The 16,160-nt window shown below is 41.8% G+C and overlaps 1 protein-coding gene across 1 annotated transcript in view; it reads left to right on the top strand.

Annotated features, from left to right (window-relative positions):
- Positions 1-16,160, top strand: part of LOC143794044 (transmembrane channel-like protein 1) — a 256,399-nt gene that overhangs the window by 63,198 nt on the left and 177,041 nt on the right. The window contains exons 7-8 of the mRNA XM_077280943.1: positions 2,080-2,186; positions 10,537-10,635. Of these exons, the coding sequence (XP_077137058.1) occupies positions 2,080-2,186; positions 10,537-10,635 (206 nt within the window). The remainder of the gene's footprint in view (positions 1-2,079; positions 2,187-10,536; positions 10,636-16,160) is intronic.

Below are 16,160 nucleotides of genomic sequence, written 5' to 3'. Positions count from 1 at the left end.
AAATGGAAAGAACATGGTGCCACAACAAATCTGCCAAGAGAGGGCTGTCCACCAAAACTCTCGGCCGGTCAAGGATGGCATTAATCAGAGAGGCAGCACAGAGACCAAAGGTAACCCCGAAGGAGCTGCAGGGTTCCCAAGCAGAGACTGGAGTATCTGTCCATATGACCACAATAAGCCATATACTCCATAGAGGTGGACTTTATGGAATAGTAGGCAGGAAAAAGCCTTTACTTACACACAAAAATAGTAAAGTTAATTTTGAGTTTGCCAAAAAGACATTTGCGAGATACGCCAAATGTATGGAGGAGGGTATTGTGGTCAGATGAGACCAAAATTTAACTTTTTGGCCACCAAGGTAAACAATATGTCTGGTGGGGATATTTTTGGCAGAAGGGAAAGGGAAAATGATCCAAGTTGAGGAGAAGTTGAATAGTTCAAAATGGAGGGATATTCTTCAGCAAAACCAATTTTAGTCTGTGAGTGATTTGAGACTAGGGCGGAGGTTCACCTTCCGACAAGACAATAACCCAAAGCATACTGCTAAAGCAACACTCGAGTGGTTTAAGGAGAAATGTGTAAATGTTTTGGAGTTTCCTAGTCAAAGACCAGACCTTAATACAATTGAAGATGTGTGGTCATACTGGAAGATTGCTGTTCACCAGAGGAAACTATCTAACTGAAAGGAGCTGGAGCAATCTTGTGTTGCCTGTGGCAAGTTGTGGAAAGCTCATAGAGACTTATCCAAAGTGACTTGCAGCTGTAATTGCTACGAAAGGAGGCTCAATAAAGTACTGACTTTAGGAAAGGGGGTGAATAATTATGCACAATTTTTTCAGTTATTTTCTTTTATTTGTTGTTTGCTTCACAATAAAAGGAAAACCAAATGTTCACTGTTGCAGGCATGTTCTTTACATGACAAAAATTATTCATGGGAAAATATAGCATGTCTGTAGTATAGTGTTGTTACCCTATGTGTGTATATTCCCCCCCTCCCCCTGATTTTTTTTTATACATTTTTACTATTACCTGCTTACATTTGATTCTCGTTATTTCCTTTCTGCTATTGTTCTTTACATGAACTGACCCAAACCCTAAAAAACAACAGTGAAATTCATGGTCGAAGAGTAGCAAAATGCAAAAAAGCCACTGTATAAGTCTTGTATCACTATATTTTTGTCTTACATGTTGGAACCTGTGGTATGTTTAGAAGCTATATGTTTAACAGTACACAGATGCTCCTTATGATTCTTAAGATAACCAAAACAATCAGAATCAAATTTATTTGAGTGCAATTTTCCAGAAATCTCAATTTTCCATTTACTCCATATGAATAAAGCAAAATCACGGCCAGCTGCATACACCATTTGCTGAACCATAGAGGGCTAGCAGGAGGTTAAAAAAACCCAAAAAACTTCCCCCCCAAAAAAACCTAATACCTTACTGCTCACTAGTGATGACTGAGCGAATATACTCGTTACTTGAGATTTCTCGAGCATGCTCGGGGGTCCTCCGAGTATTTTTTAGTGCTCGGAGATTTAGTTTTTCTTGCCGCAGCTGAATGATTTACATCTGTTAGCCAGCATAAGTACATGGGGGGAATTCCCTAGCATCCAGGCAACCCTCACATGTACTTATGCTGGCTAACAGATGTAAATCATTCAGCTGCGGCAAGAAAAACTAAATCTCCGAGCACTAAAAAATACTCGGAGGACCCCTGAGTGTGCTCGAGAAATCTCGAGTAATGAGTATATTTGCTCATCACTGCTGCTCACCTGTCCTGGCATGCTTGCTATTTCAACTGTCCTGGAGATTCAGAGCACGAAAATGGAAATAAAAGGCAATGAGGAATGTATGGTAATCAGCGTAGGTAGATGGGGTCCCGAGACAGGCAAGAATTTTTTTTCATCTTATATTTATTATGCTCTAGGGTCTGGAAAGACCTCAGAGCATAATAAGAAATGTTCAATTAAATAACTTTGCTCCTGACCGAAATTACCAGGAAAATCGGAGCAATTTGGTAACTTTGAATCTTGACAGATCCGCTCAGCTCAAATAACAATATATTTTTATTATCAGGTCACTTTGGCTCTTCCGTTGCATCTTATTTCATTTTTCTTCGCTGGATGTATGGAATCAATATGGTCCTCTTTGGACTGACATTTGGTCTAGTCATGGTGCCTGAGGTATTGTATCTAACTGTTTTATCAACATTTGTGATATTTTGGCTTCTAATGTGTAAAATGTGATCTTAATTCTTTACTAGGAAATCATTAGAAATAATCTTACACAACTGTGGCCTCCAGGTTTCAGAGCCTGTTCTGTCTTTTGTGCAATTAAAGGGAACCTGTCACCTGAATTTGGCGGGTCCTTTTTTGGGTCATATAGGTGGTGTTTTCAGGTCTTTTATTAACCCCTTTTTTCCCGCTGGCTGCACCCTGGTCACGAAATTGACTTGATGTTGATTCGCTTTCCTCCCTAGTTAAGGTGTGCGCAAAGCAATCTTGCCTTGCGCATGCGCAGTATGCTTTGCCCAACTGCGGGCAAAGCCGAAGACCATTAGTGCCCATGTGCCGGCGCACTATGTCCCGGAACACAGCGAAATACTTCCGGGACATAGTGCGTCGGCGCATGCGACCAGCGTGCGGCCAGCGAAAAAAAAAGGGGTTAATAAAAGACCCGAAAACACTGCCCATATGACCCAAAAAAGGACCCGCCAAATTCAGGTGACAGGTTCCCTTTAATTTCTCTTTAGCTTTTATGTGTCTTAGGCCATTTTTTTCCTCATATGTCAAAAGTCTGAATTTATTTCAGTGTCTTGGACCCATTTTTGGATCATATGTTTGTTTTAAAATCCTTATTTGGTTTGTTTTTCACATATGAAAAAAAAATCTTAGCTTCTCCTACCCATTAACTCTTAACGATCTTGGGTTTTTCCATTTTTGAGTTTTCGTTTTTGTTCTTCTTCTTCCCAGAGCCATAACTTTTTTTATTTTACCATGGCCATGTGAGCGCTTGTTTTTTGTGGGATGAGTTGTACATTTTAACAACACCATTAGTTTTGCCATATAGTGTACTGCAAAACGGGAAAAAAAAGTGCGGTGAAATTGCAGAAAAAGTGCAATTCCACAATTGTTTTTTTGTTTTGCTTTTTTACCATGTTTACTAAATGCTAAAACTGACCTGCCATTATGATTCTTCTCCAGGTCATTACGAGTTTGTAGATACCACACATGTATAGGTTTTTTTTTATTTAAGTGGTGAAAAAAAATTCAAAGTTTCTAAAAAATGTTTTTTAAAAGTCGCCATTTTCCGTAACCTGTAGCATATCAATTTTTCGTAATCTCGGGTCGGGTGAGGGTTTATATTTTGCACTCCAAGCTGATGTTTTTAATGATACCATTTTGGTGTATATAAGATCTTTTGCATTTTAATGCAATGTTCCGGCGACCAAAAAAAATTCATTCTGGAGTTTAGATTTTTTCTCTCACTACTCCATTTACCATTTGGAATAATTATTTTTGCATACTGATAGATTGGGTGAATATGTGTATTTTTTATTATTGTTTTATTTTGAATGGGGGAGTGGGGGATGATTTGAACTTTTTGAACTTTTACATATATATTTTTTTAATATTTTTAAAACATTTTTTTATTTACTTTTTACTTGCTTCAATAGTCTCCATGGGAGACTAGAAGCTGCGATCATCCGATTGCAGGTGCTTCACAGAGCAGAAATGCTTACTTGCTGGTGGGCGGCCCCATAGTAATCTGGCAATGACAACTACAGGGGTCTGCTGCAGACCCTGCTTGTCATGCCAAACCACATGACAAGCGGTCATGTGACATGGGCTCTGATGGGCGGGATTAGTGATGCACTTTCCAGCGAGATCATGTAAAATGCTGCTGTCAGAGATAGAGATTTTAAAATATTTTAATTTTTTAAATCCATTCTTAGTTTTACACTGTGTCCCACTATGGGACACTCATTTTTCCATGCTATTTTTTCAGATCTGCTATAGAAGCTGTCAGCGCTGCAGCTTCTGCACACTAACCTTAGAGACTACCTGACATGCACTGCCTCACAGGAAGTCTCTCAGCTCTGGAGACCTGGATGTTGTCATGACGACATCGGGTCTCCATGGCAGCAATCGGGACACACCGCGGGGTCTCCGATCCTAAGCCAGAGGTGCTGTCAGCTCCTGTGCCGGCTCCGGAACACTGCAATCATGTTTGATCGCAGTGTTTCAGGGGTTAAAGTGCCGGGAGCGATTTGTGACTTAGTGCCGGGTGTCAGCTGTGACAATCGACAACCCCCCGTGTGCGTGGCTGATTGGTAATGATGTACTATTCCGTCCATGGGGATTAAGTCCCAGGTCACATGGACGGAATAGTACGTCCAATGCCAGAAAGGGGATAAAACGTGTTGCAAAGACAACTCTTGATGTGTGAATCTGGAATTAAAGCGAACCTGTCAGCAGGATTTTGCTCAGTAAACTACAGACACTGTGGTTGTTATTTAATCTGTATTTATAGTTTTAAGATAATATGTTCATGCTTCGGGGTGACCTGTGGGTGGGGCTTTATGTGGTGCGGTGCTTAGATATTCCTCTGTATTGGCTTATGACAGGTCACTGATCCCTCAGTGACCTGCCCCCTATTTTACATACTGCATATAGTTTCGTGGGCTTAGAAAATAAAATGCAACTTCATCAAAAAGTTGCTGCCGCCGCCCCCTGCGCTGTAGCATGATACATGCTTATAAGTTTTTTTGCTTTATGCTTATACATGCCTATATGCTTTATGCCTACATTATTGTGGGTAGAAAAAATAAAAATATCTTGATCAAAATGGCACATGCGCCTGCACAGTAGCATTTATCAAGTTCCGATAGATGCTACTGCGCAAGCACCTCCACCATTTTGCTGCAGAAATTTTTTTTGGCTCCATCAAAATGGCAGTGGCGCCTGCGCAGGAGCATGTATCGCGTTCTGACAGATGCTACTGTGCAAATGCCGCCAGTGCCATTTTACTGCAGAAAAAAAATTGACAAAATGGAGGTGGCTGCACCATTTTGATGGAGCCAATCAATGATAGATGCTACTGTGCAGGTGGCGCCGTCTGTGCCATTTTGCTGGAGCCAATTTTATTCTATGGTAAAATGGCACTGTCAGCATTTTTGCAGTAGCATATGTCAGAACGTGATAGATGCTGCTGTAAAGGTGCCGCTGGCGCCATTCTGATGAAGATTATTTTTTTTTTACCCTTCAATAGTATAGGCATAAAGCATAAAGGCATATATGCATGTATCATGCAACAGCGCAGGGGCCGCCTCCGGCATCATTTTGATGAACATTTTTTTTTCTAACCCCACAATACTATACACAGTATATGAAATAGGGGGCAAGACACTAAAGGATCAGCAGTAACCTGTCATTAGCCACTACAGATACATATGCAAGCAGAGCACTCCATAAAGAACCACCCACAGGCAGCTTCGAAGCACAAGAATCTCATTAACTGAAAACTACAAATACAGATTAAGGCCGGCCTCACACTCAGCGTATGTAAATACGGTCCGTTTTTTACGGCCGTAATACGCAGAAAAGTCCCCAAAATAGTGGTCCGTATGTCATCCGTAGGCAGGGTGTGGCAGCGTATTTTGCGCATGGCATCCTCCACTCCATATGTAATCCATATGGCATCCATACTGCAATATTTTCTCGCAGGCTTGCAAAACCGACATCTAATGGATTTATGTGCTCAACTGTTCGGTAAAACATACACAGTATATATATATATATATATATATATATATATATATATATATGTCATTGATACACACATATATATATTCTGTATTTATATTTAATTCAGTGCGATATATGTGAAAAGCCAGTAATTCAATTGCCGGCTTCTCACTTCTCCTTCTCAAACCCGACAGGATATGAGACATGGTTTACATACAGTAAACCATCTCATATCCCCTTTTTTTTTGCATATTCCACACTACTAATGTTAGTAGTGTGTATGTGCAAAATTTGGGTGCTGTAGCTGCTAAAATAAAGGGTTAAATGGCGGAAAAAATTGGCGTGGGCTCCCGCGCAATTTTCTCCGCCAGAGTGGTAAAGCCAGTGACTGAGGGCAGATATTAATAGCCTAGAGAGGGTCCATGGTTATTGCCCCCCCCCGGCTAAAAACATCTGCCCCCAGCCACCCCAGAAAAGGCACATCTTGGCCACTCTCTTCCCACTCCCGTGTAGCAGTGGGATATGGGGTAATGAAGGGTTAATGTCACCTTGCTATTGTAAGGTGACATTAAGCCAGATTAATAATGGAGAGGCATCAATTATGTCACCTATCCATTATTAATCCAATTGTATGAAAGGGTTAAAAACCACACACACATTATTAAAAAGTATTTTAATGAAATAAACACACAGGTTGTTTTAATATTTTATTGCTCTCTCAATCCACCTGAAGACCCTCGCTCTGCAAAATAATAAACCAACAATATACATACCTTCTGTTGATCTGTCACGTCCCACGAAGTAAATCCATCTGAAGGGGTTAAATCATTTTACAGGCAGGAGCTGTGCTAAAGCACTCGCTCGTGCCTGTAAACCCCGGGTGCTGAAAGGAAAGCTGTGTGATCTGTACTTACATTGAGTCGCGGTGAGGCACCCTCTGCTGGATGAACTCATATGAACTCGAGCGTGGGAACTTTTCCAAGGCTCCAGTTCATGAGGACATCCAGCAGAGGGCGCCTCACTGCGACTCACTGTAAGTACAGATCACCCAGCTTTCCTTTCAGCACCCGGGGTTTACAGGCATGAGCGAGTGCTTTAGCACAGCTCCTGCCTGTAAAATGATTTAACCCCTTCAGATGGATTTACTTCGTGGGACGTGACAGATCAACAGAAGGTATGTATATTGTTGGTTTATTATTTTGCAGAGCGAGGGTCTTCAGGTGGATTGAGAGAGCAATAAAATATTAAAACAACCTGTGTGTTTATTTCATTAAAATACTTTTTAATAATGTGTGTGTGGTTTTTTAACCCTTTTATACAATTGGATTAATAATGGATAGGTGACATAATTGACGCATCTCCATTATTAATCTGGCTTAATGTCACCTCACAATAGCAAGGTGACATTAACCCTTCATTACCCCATATCCCACCGCTACACGGGAGTGGGAAGAGGGTGGCCAAGTGCCAGAATAGGCGCATCTTCCAGATGTGCCTTTTCTGGGGTGGCTGGGGGCAGACGTTTGTAGCCAGGGGGGGCCAATAACCATGGACCCTCTCTAGGCTATTAATATCTGCCCTCAGTCACTGGCTTTACCACTCTGGTGGAGAAAATTGCGCGGGAGCCCACGCCAATTTTTTCCGCCATTTAACCCTTTATTTTAGCAGCTACAGCACCCAAATTTTGCACATACACACTACTAACATTAGTAGTGTGGAATATGCAAAAAAAAGGGATATGAGATGGTTTACTGTATGTAAACCATGTCTCATATCCTGTCGGGTTTGGGAAGGAGAAATGAAAAGCCGGCAATTGAATTACCGGCTTTTCACTAACACCGCTTCGTATTTCTCACAAGTCACACTGCTGGTCCGTGTGGAATCTGTATTTTTCTCGCCCCCATAGACTTTCATTGGTGATTTTTTTTGCGCAATACGGTGACAAACGCAGCATGCTGCGATTTTCTACGGCCGTACAAGACCGTATATTACGGATGCGTAATATACGGCAGATATGAGCTGGGCCATAGAGATTCATTTGGCCGTGTGTAATGCGAATTTTACGGACGTAGTTTATGCGCTCATACGTCCGTAAAACTCGCTAGTGTGAGGCCGGCCTTAGGCCTGTTTCACACGTCAGTGGCTCCGGTAGGTGTGGTGACAGTTAAAATCAATGTGTCTCTGCACATGTCAGCATGTTTTCACGGACCGTGTGTCCGTTTGAAAAACACGGAGACATGTCAGTGTTCGTGGGAGCGCACGGATCACACAGACCCATTAAAGTCAATGGGTCCATGTAAAACACGTACCGCACACGGATGCTGTCCGTGTGCCGTCCGTGTGCTGTGCAGGAGACAGCGCTACAGTAAGCGCTGTCCCCTGCTTTGGGTGCTGAAGCCGGAATTCATTCCTTCTTCCCAGCAGCGTTTGCTGGAGAGAAGGAATGAAAAATCATTGTTTTTTTATTTTTTTGTGGTTAAAATCAAGTTCCCGGCAACCTCCCCCCTCCCACCCCTTGAGCGCCCGCCCGCTGGAAATAAAATACTCACCCAGCTCCCTCGATGCTTCCTCTCAGCGCCGCAGCTTGTCCTGTATGAGCGGTCATGTGGAGCCGCTCATTACAGGGATGAATATGCGGCTCCACCTCCCATAGGGGTGGAGCCGCATATTCATCACTGTAATGAGCGGCAAAATAGAACTTTTTGGTATTAATTCTACTCGTCTTGTTTGGAGAAAGAAGGATGTGTACTACCCCAAGAACATTGTCCCAACTGTGAAGCATGGTGGAGGAAACACCATACTTTAGGGGTTCCTTTCTGCAAAAGGAACAGTACAACTGTATCGTAATGGAGGGAGTAGGGATAGGGTCATGTATCACTAGATTTTGGCCAAAAATCTCATTCCCTCAGTAAGAGCATTGAAAAATTGGTTGTGGCTGGATCTTTCAGCATGACAATGACCTGAAACACACAGGGTAACTAGCATTTCAAGGTCCTGGAGTGGCCTAGCCAGTCTCCAGACCTGAACCCAATAGAAAATCTTTGGAGGCAGCTAAAACTCAATGTTGTCCAACAACATCCCCAAAACCTGAACGATATGGAGAAGATCTGTATGACGCACCTAGATTTTAGAGGAGGAAAAAAAAATGTAAGTAAAAAATGTGGTCATGACAGACTGTTATGGGGGGATCTGCTGCTGGCACTGTTTAGGGGTAATGTCCCCCAATTCTGTACTAATATCCTCCATCCTGGTATATATATATGAACTCATCCTGGTATATATGGCCCCACCCAGGTATATATGGCCCCAATCCAGGTATACATGTTTCCCATTCCCATCCTGGTATCCATGGCCACCCCCCGTTCCTGGTATACATGGCCACATCCCTATCCTGGTATCCCTGGCCCCTTCGTCTTCATCCTGGTAAACATGGCCACCATCCCCATCCTGGTGTACATGATCCCCTCATCTCCATACTGGTAAACATGGCCCCCCATCATGGTGGACACCAAAAAAATGATTCTACTCACCTTTCTTCCTCTCCCCTGCAATGCTGCGTCCTGTGCTGATGCCAGCTGCTGATTTCAACGTGTAACAGTGCATGATGTCACTACCATGCCCCTCACATGTTGAGGTCAACTGCGGGAATATTCACTTCTCCCCATGCCCGGGACAGGCATGGGGAGCAGTTAATAATCATTTTTCTTAATAGTGGGCACAGTTAGCTGCAGCCGCTGACTTCCTGCAGTGGTTGGGCCTTCTATTAAAGAGATTAAATATTCACTGCTCTCTACTCCCATGGGCACACATGATTGCCCAGCAGTTGTGGGAAGCCGGTGGCTGCGGCTGCACTTGCATCCGCTATTAAAGAAGATTAATATTTACTGCTCCCACGCCCATTGTCCCTCCCACCTCCCCACACCAGCTTCAGTGCAGAGACATGGGCGTGGGGATCAGTGAATATTTTCTTTAGCAGAGGGCACAGTGCTGCAGCCGCCAGCTCCTGCCTCCTGTGACCTGCTGCTCCGCCGCTGCCACCCACCATCCATAGCCAGACAATAAGAGATGCACAGCCCACTTTCCACCAAAATTTTGGAGGAAGAAAGTGCCTCTTATCTGAAAAATATGGTATGTAAAAATCAAACAATGTGATTTTCTGGATTTTTTTTAAGATTCTGTTCCTCACAATTGAAGTGTATCTTTAATAAAATTATAAATCTCTTGCAAAATTGGCAATGTATCAAATACTTATTTTCCCAACTGTATGGGAATTCAAGCTGCAGGAGTTACAGTGCGTTGATAACAACTTTGATATTTTTGTACATTGAATATTGTACTCTGTAAATACCGTGTTCCCCACGATTTACATTCTGTTCAAATCACCCTCTTCCTATATTTGCACCTAGAGAATATACAGTTAATTTGGTTACTTCTGCATTGTCCTGATCTGTGTGTGTTGCATCCAGTGACCTGCTTAATATGGCATCCTAGAGCCTGACATTCTGCATAGCAGATCATATTTTTGTGCAGGTCTGAAAAAAATGAACAGTGCTGGTAAGGAGGGAGGGCAGTGTCGAAAGTGACTTCTTTGGCCGTGGCCTCCTAAAAGTTGATGAATCCTTCAGAGCTCTGTTGGGGTTTCCTGTTTATTGACAAAGTGCTCAGCGGAGAGCACTGTATGTGTGTGAACCTATCCTAACATATACTATCTGTATCTAAATATTTAGGATAGTTCTGTGATAATGGAATTATCTTAATCTATGTTCTTCACATGAATTTCTTTTAGGCATTAATGGGGAAACCATATGGTTCAATTCCAAGAAAAACTGTTCCCAGAGCTGAACAACCCTCCGCTATGAATTTTGCCACACTGTATGATTTCAGTGTAAGTGTTTTTCCTATAAAGTTGTATGAATTCATTATTACGCAATGTGTAGCTCTGGTGATGATTTTATTTTTTAATAACTACAGTGCTATCGGTCAACCCAAAATGTTAATAAACCTGAAACCTGAATAAAAGTGAGGTGTTGTCTTTCTTAAAAGAATATTTATTTGTTCAGAATTATTGGCCAACTATTAATGTACAGAATTATTATGCATCTAAATTAAAATTTTTAATTTTCCCATTTCATTGGTTTGTTTTTATCTTTTAAAGTGGTAATAATAACTATGCAAATCAAAATCTACAAATATAAAACTCTGACTTTTCCATAAAAATATCAGTGACCCATATAGCCACCTTTGTTTTCAATAACAGTCATAGCTGCTTTCCATCCATTGAGTCTGGCAGTTTCTTAATCTGTTGATGATCATCAATTTTTGGGGCAGCACAAACGACAGCCTGCCAGACACTGGTCAGAGAGGTGTACTGTTCTCCTTCACTGTAAATCTTCCTTTTAAGGAGGGCCCACAAGTTCTCTATGGTGTTTAGGTCAGGTGAGGAAGGAACCATGCCATTATTCTTTCATCTTTAAAGGGGTTATCTGGAACTAATTTTATTACTATGGGTCTAAGAAATAAAAAGCAGGTAGCTATCTGCCTGTTTTACCCACCGATTTCTGCCAACTCAGAGTGGTCACAGACTTCTCCTTCTGGTGATTCTTTGGCTTCTGCTATTGTCACATCAAAAGAGCACCTGCTTCTCTTCCACTCTGCTCTGTTTATGGGGTGTGACTGTCGATGTCATGCTAATTGGCAGCCTAACTGCGAGAAGCCGGCTGTCAATCAGAATAATTCCAGCAGTCACGCCCCATCAACAGATCAGCCTGGAAGAGGAAGAGCTGCTATATTGACATGGAGCAGCAGAATCTCTGGCAGGAATGATACTTGAGGGTAGACAAGGCATATATTTAGATGCTACCTACATGTTAGTTGTTGGGCCCATAGTAAAACGTATAAAAGAGTCCAGGAAAACCGTTTTTAAGCCATTACTGGCTGTCCCAACTGTGGAATACTGCGATGCATGCAATAGAGCATTGACGTGCATGAAAATGATGGTTTTCTTTAACCCCTTCCCGACATGTGCCATACTAGTACTGCTCTGCGGGAACTGAGTTCCCACAAACCGCAGTACTAGTACGGCGGCACAATCGAGCGGTCTCACAGTGAGATCGCGTGCAGGTGTCAGCTGTATGTGACAGCTGACACCCCGCAGCAATGCCCATGATCGGCGCTAGCGCATTTAACCCCTCTGATGCCGCTGTCAGTAGTGACAGCGACATAGAGGGGCATCGCGCAGGGACGGGGGCGATGCGATCGCGTTGTTCACGTGTTCTGGAAGGAGTCTCCGGATCCAAAATGGCCACGGAGCTCCTTCTGGGTACTTCACTGAGGTACCTTGCTGGCGCCTGCTGAGAGCAGGGGCCGGAAAGCCTCCTGCACTGCCTGTCAGATCGCTGATCTGACACAGTGCTATGCAAAGTGTCAGATCAGCGATCTGATGTAATATAGTGATGTCCCACCCTGGGACAATGTTATAAAGTAAAAAAAAAAATAGAATGTATAAAAAAAATTAAAAATCCCCAAATAAAGAAAAAATTTTTTTTTCCAATAAATCCATTTATATAAATAAAAAAAACAATAAAAGTACACATATTTGGTATTGCCGCGTCCGTAACGACCCACTCTATAAAACTATCCCACTAGTTAACCCCTTCAGTGAACACTGCAAGAAAAAAAAAAAACGAGTCAAAAAACAACACTTTATCATCATACTGCCGAACAAAAAGTGCAATAAAATGTGATAAAAAAGATGGATATAAATAAACATGGTACCGCCGAAAATGTCATCTTGTCCCGCAAAAAAAAGCCGCCATACTACGTCATCAGCAGAAAAATAAAAAAGTTATAGCTCTCAGAATAAAGCGATGCAAAAACAAATATTTTTTTATATAAAATAGTTTTTATTGTGTAAAAGCGCCAAAACATAAAAAAATGATATAAATGAGGTTTCGCTGTAATCGTGCTAACCCGATGAATAAAGCTGCCTTATCAATTTTACCCCACGTGGAACGGTATAAACGCCCCCCCTAAAAGAAATTCAGGAATTGCTGGTTTTTGTTCATAAAAAGCGATCAAAAAATGTCATGTGTCCGAAAATGGTACCAATAAAAACATCAACTCGTTCCGCAAAAAACAAGACCTGACATGACTCTGTGGGCCAAAATATGGATAAATTATAGCTCTCAAAATGTGTTGATGCAAAAAACTATTTTTTGCAATAAAAAGCGTCTCTTAGCATGTGACAGCTGCAAACAAACAAAACCCGCTATAAAAACCCGCTATAAATAGTAAATCAAACCCCCCTTTATCACCGCCTTAGTTAGGGAAAAATAGTAAAATTAAAAAAATGCATTTATTTCCATTTTCCCATTAGGGTTAGGGTTAGGGCTAACGTTAGGGTTAGGGTTGGGGCTAAAGTTAGGGTTAGGGTTGGGGCTAAAGTTAGGGTGGGGGCTAAAGTTAGGGTTAGGGTTGGGGCTAAAGTTAGGGTTAGGGCTGGGACTAAAGTTAGGGTTAGGGTTGGGGCTAAAGTTAGGGTTAGGGTTGGGGTTAAAGTTAGGGTTTGGATAATGTTTACGGTTGGGGTTAGGGTTTGGATTAGGGTTAGGGGTTTGTCAGGGTTAGGGGTGTGGTTAGAGTTATGGTTAGGGTTGAGATTAGGGATAGTATTAGGGTTAGGGGTGTTTTGGGGTTAGGGGTGTGGTCAGGGTTATGGTTATGGATGAGATTAGGGCTGGTATTAGGATTAGGGGTATGTTGGGGTTAGGGGTGTGGTCAGGGTTATGGTTAGGGTTGGGATTAGGGTTAGGGGTGTGTTTGGTTTAGGGGTGTGGTTAGGGTTATCGTTGGGATTAGGCTTAGGGGTGCATTGGGGTTAGGGTTGGAGTTAGAAATGGGGGGTTTCAACTGTTTAGGCACATCAGGGGCTCTCCAAACGCAACATGGCATCTGATCTCAATTCCAGCCAATTCTGAGTTGAAAAAGTAAAATGGTGCTCCTTCCCTTCCGATCTCTACCATGCGCCTAAACGGTGGTTCCCCCCACATATGGGGTATCAGCGTACTCAGGACCAATTGGACAACAACATTTGGGGTCCAATTTCTCCTGTTACCCTTGTGAAAATAAAAAATTGCGGGCTAAAAGATAATTTTGTGGAAAAAAAAAATATTTTTTAATTTTCACGGCTCTACATTCTAAACTTTAGTGAAACAATTGGGGGTTCAAAGTGCTCACCAATCATCTACATTAGTTCCTTAGGGGTCTTTTTTCCACAATAGTGACTTGTGGGGGGTTTCAACTGTTTAGGCACATCAGGGGCTCTCCAAACGCGACATGGTGACCGATCTCAATTCCATCCAATTTTGCATTGAAAAGTCAAATGGCGCCCCTTTCCTTCCGAGCTCTGCCATGCACCCAAACAGTGGTTTATCCCACATACGGGGTATCAACGTACTCAGGACAAATTGCACAACAACTTTTGAGGTCCAATTTCTCCTGTTACCCTTGAGAAAATAAAAAATTGGGGGCAAAAAGATTTTTGTGCAAAAAATAAGATTTCTTTTACAGCTCTACATTATAAACTTCTGTGAAGCACTTGGGGGTTCAAAGTGCTCACCACACATATAGATTAGTTCCTTAGGGGGTCTACTTTCCAAAATGGTGTCACTTGTGAGGGGTTTCCACTGTTTAGGCATATCAGAGGCTCTCCAAATGCGACATGGTGCCCGATCTCAATTCCTGCAAATTTTGCATTGAAAAGTAAAATGGCGCTCCTTCCCTTTCGAGTGGTTTACCCCCACATATGGGGGGATCGGCGTCCTCAGGACAAATTGTACAACCATTTTTTTTTGTCCAATTTCTCCTGTTACCCTTGGTAAAATAAAACAAATTGGATCTGAAATAAAAAGTTTGTGAAAAAAAGTCAAATGTTCAATTTTTTTTAAACATTCCAAAAATTCCTGTGAAGTACCTGAAGTGTTAATAAACATCTTGAATGTGGTTTTGAGTACCTTGAGGGGTGCAGTTCTTAGAATGGTGTCACTTTTGGACATTTTCTGTCATATAGGCCCCTCAAAGTTGCTTCAAGTATGAGGTGGTTCCTAAAAAAAATGGTTTCGCAAATTTTGTTGTAAAAATGAGAAATCGCTGGTCAACTTTTAACCCTTATAACCTCCTAACAAAAAAATTATGTTTCCAAAATTGTGCTAATGTAAAGCAGACATGTGGGTAATGTTATTTATTAACTATTTTGTATGATATGACTCTCTAAGTTAAGGGCATAAAAACTAAGTTTAAAAATTGAAAATTTTCAAAATTTTCGCCAAATTTCCGTTTTTTTCACAAATAAACACAAGTCATATTAAAGAAATTTTACCACTATCATAAAGTACAATATGTCATGAGAAAACAATCTCAGAATCACCAGGATCCGTTGAAGAGTTTCAGAGTTATGACCTCATAAAGTGACAGTGGTCAGAATTGAAACAAATGGCCTGGTCAGGAAGTTGAAAACAGGCTTCGGGGAGAAGGGGTTAAAGATACAGACTTTTTCCTGTACCACTTCTTGAAGAAAGTGTCTTCTAAAAAGCGGCGGTAGGTTTGATAGGAGTTGATTTTGATACCATTTTCAACCCCAAAACGTACAGCTACGTAGCTCATCTTTAGGAATACCAGTACCCCGCCTCCGCTTTGCTGGCATGTGAGATGATGTGGAGGTCTGTGCCCATTAGTAATCCAGCCATGGGCCCATCCATCTGGTCCATCAAGAGTCACTCTCACTCGCAGTCCATAATACCTTTGAACAAAAAAATTTGTCTTCAGATATTTCCTTGCCCGGTCTTGGTGTATAAACTTATGAGTTTTCTACAGTGGTGGTTGGGTTTCCACCTTACTTATCTTGGCCATTTCTCTGAGCACTGAACAACTTGTACTTCTGGGCACTCCAGGGAGGTTGCAGTACTGGAATATGATAGTACTGGAGTATAACGAGTTCCTGGTCGCTTGACATTTGATTCTTCTCAAATCTTTAGCCCTTAATGCGTTCCTTTTTTTGTGCAACACGTTTTTTGCGACCCTATTGACCATTTGCAACAAAGCTTTTGATGGTTTTGTAACCCCAATTCTTAGTGCTGAATCTCTGTGTAAGACATAACAATTTTTTGACCCTTCAAACTCTGTTTTATCTCTTTTTATCTGAGGAAAACAAACTGCCTAATAATTGTGCACAACTTGATAAAGGGTGTTGCTATCCTTAGGCAACACACCCACTTCCTCATTACACAAATACACATCACCTGGTCTGCTTCATCCAATAAGCATTTACTTTTATACAGCTTGGATTTGGAAAATCTGCATAAAAATGCTGATATAGTGAAAATACTCGTTTGTCTAATTGTGCACACAGTGTAA

This window comes from Ranitomeya variabilis, chromosome 1 (genome assembly GCF_051348905.1).
Source record: "Ranitomeya variabilis isolate aRanVar5 chromosome 1, aRanVar5.hap1, whole genome shotgun sequence".
NCBI classification, from domain to species: domain Eukaryota; kingdom Metazoa; phylum Chordata; class Amphibia; order Anura; family Dendrobatidae; genus Ranitomeya; species Ranitomeya variabilis.
Note: the sequence above shows the minus strand (reverse complement) of the source record. Positions and strands in the feature narration are given on the sequence as shown.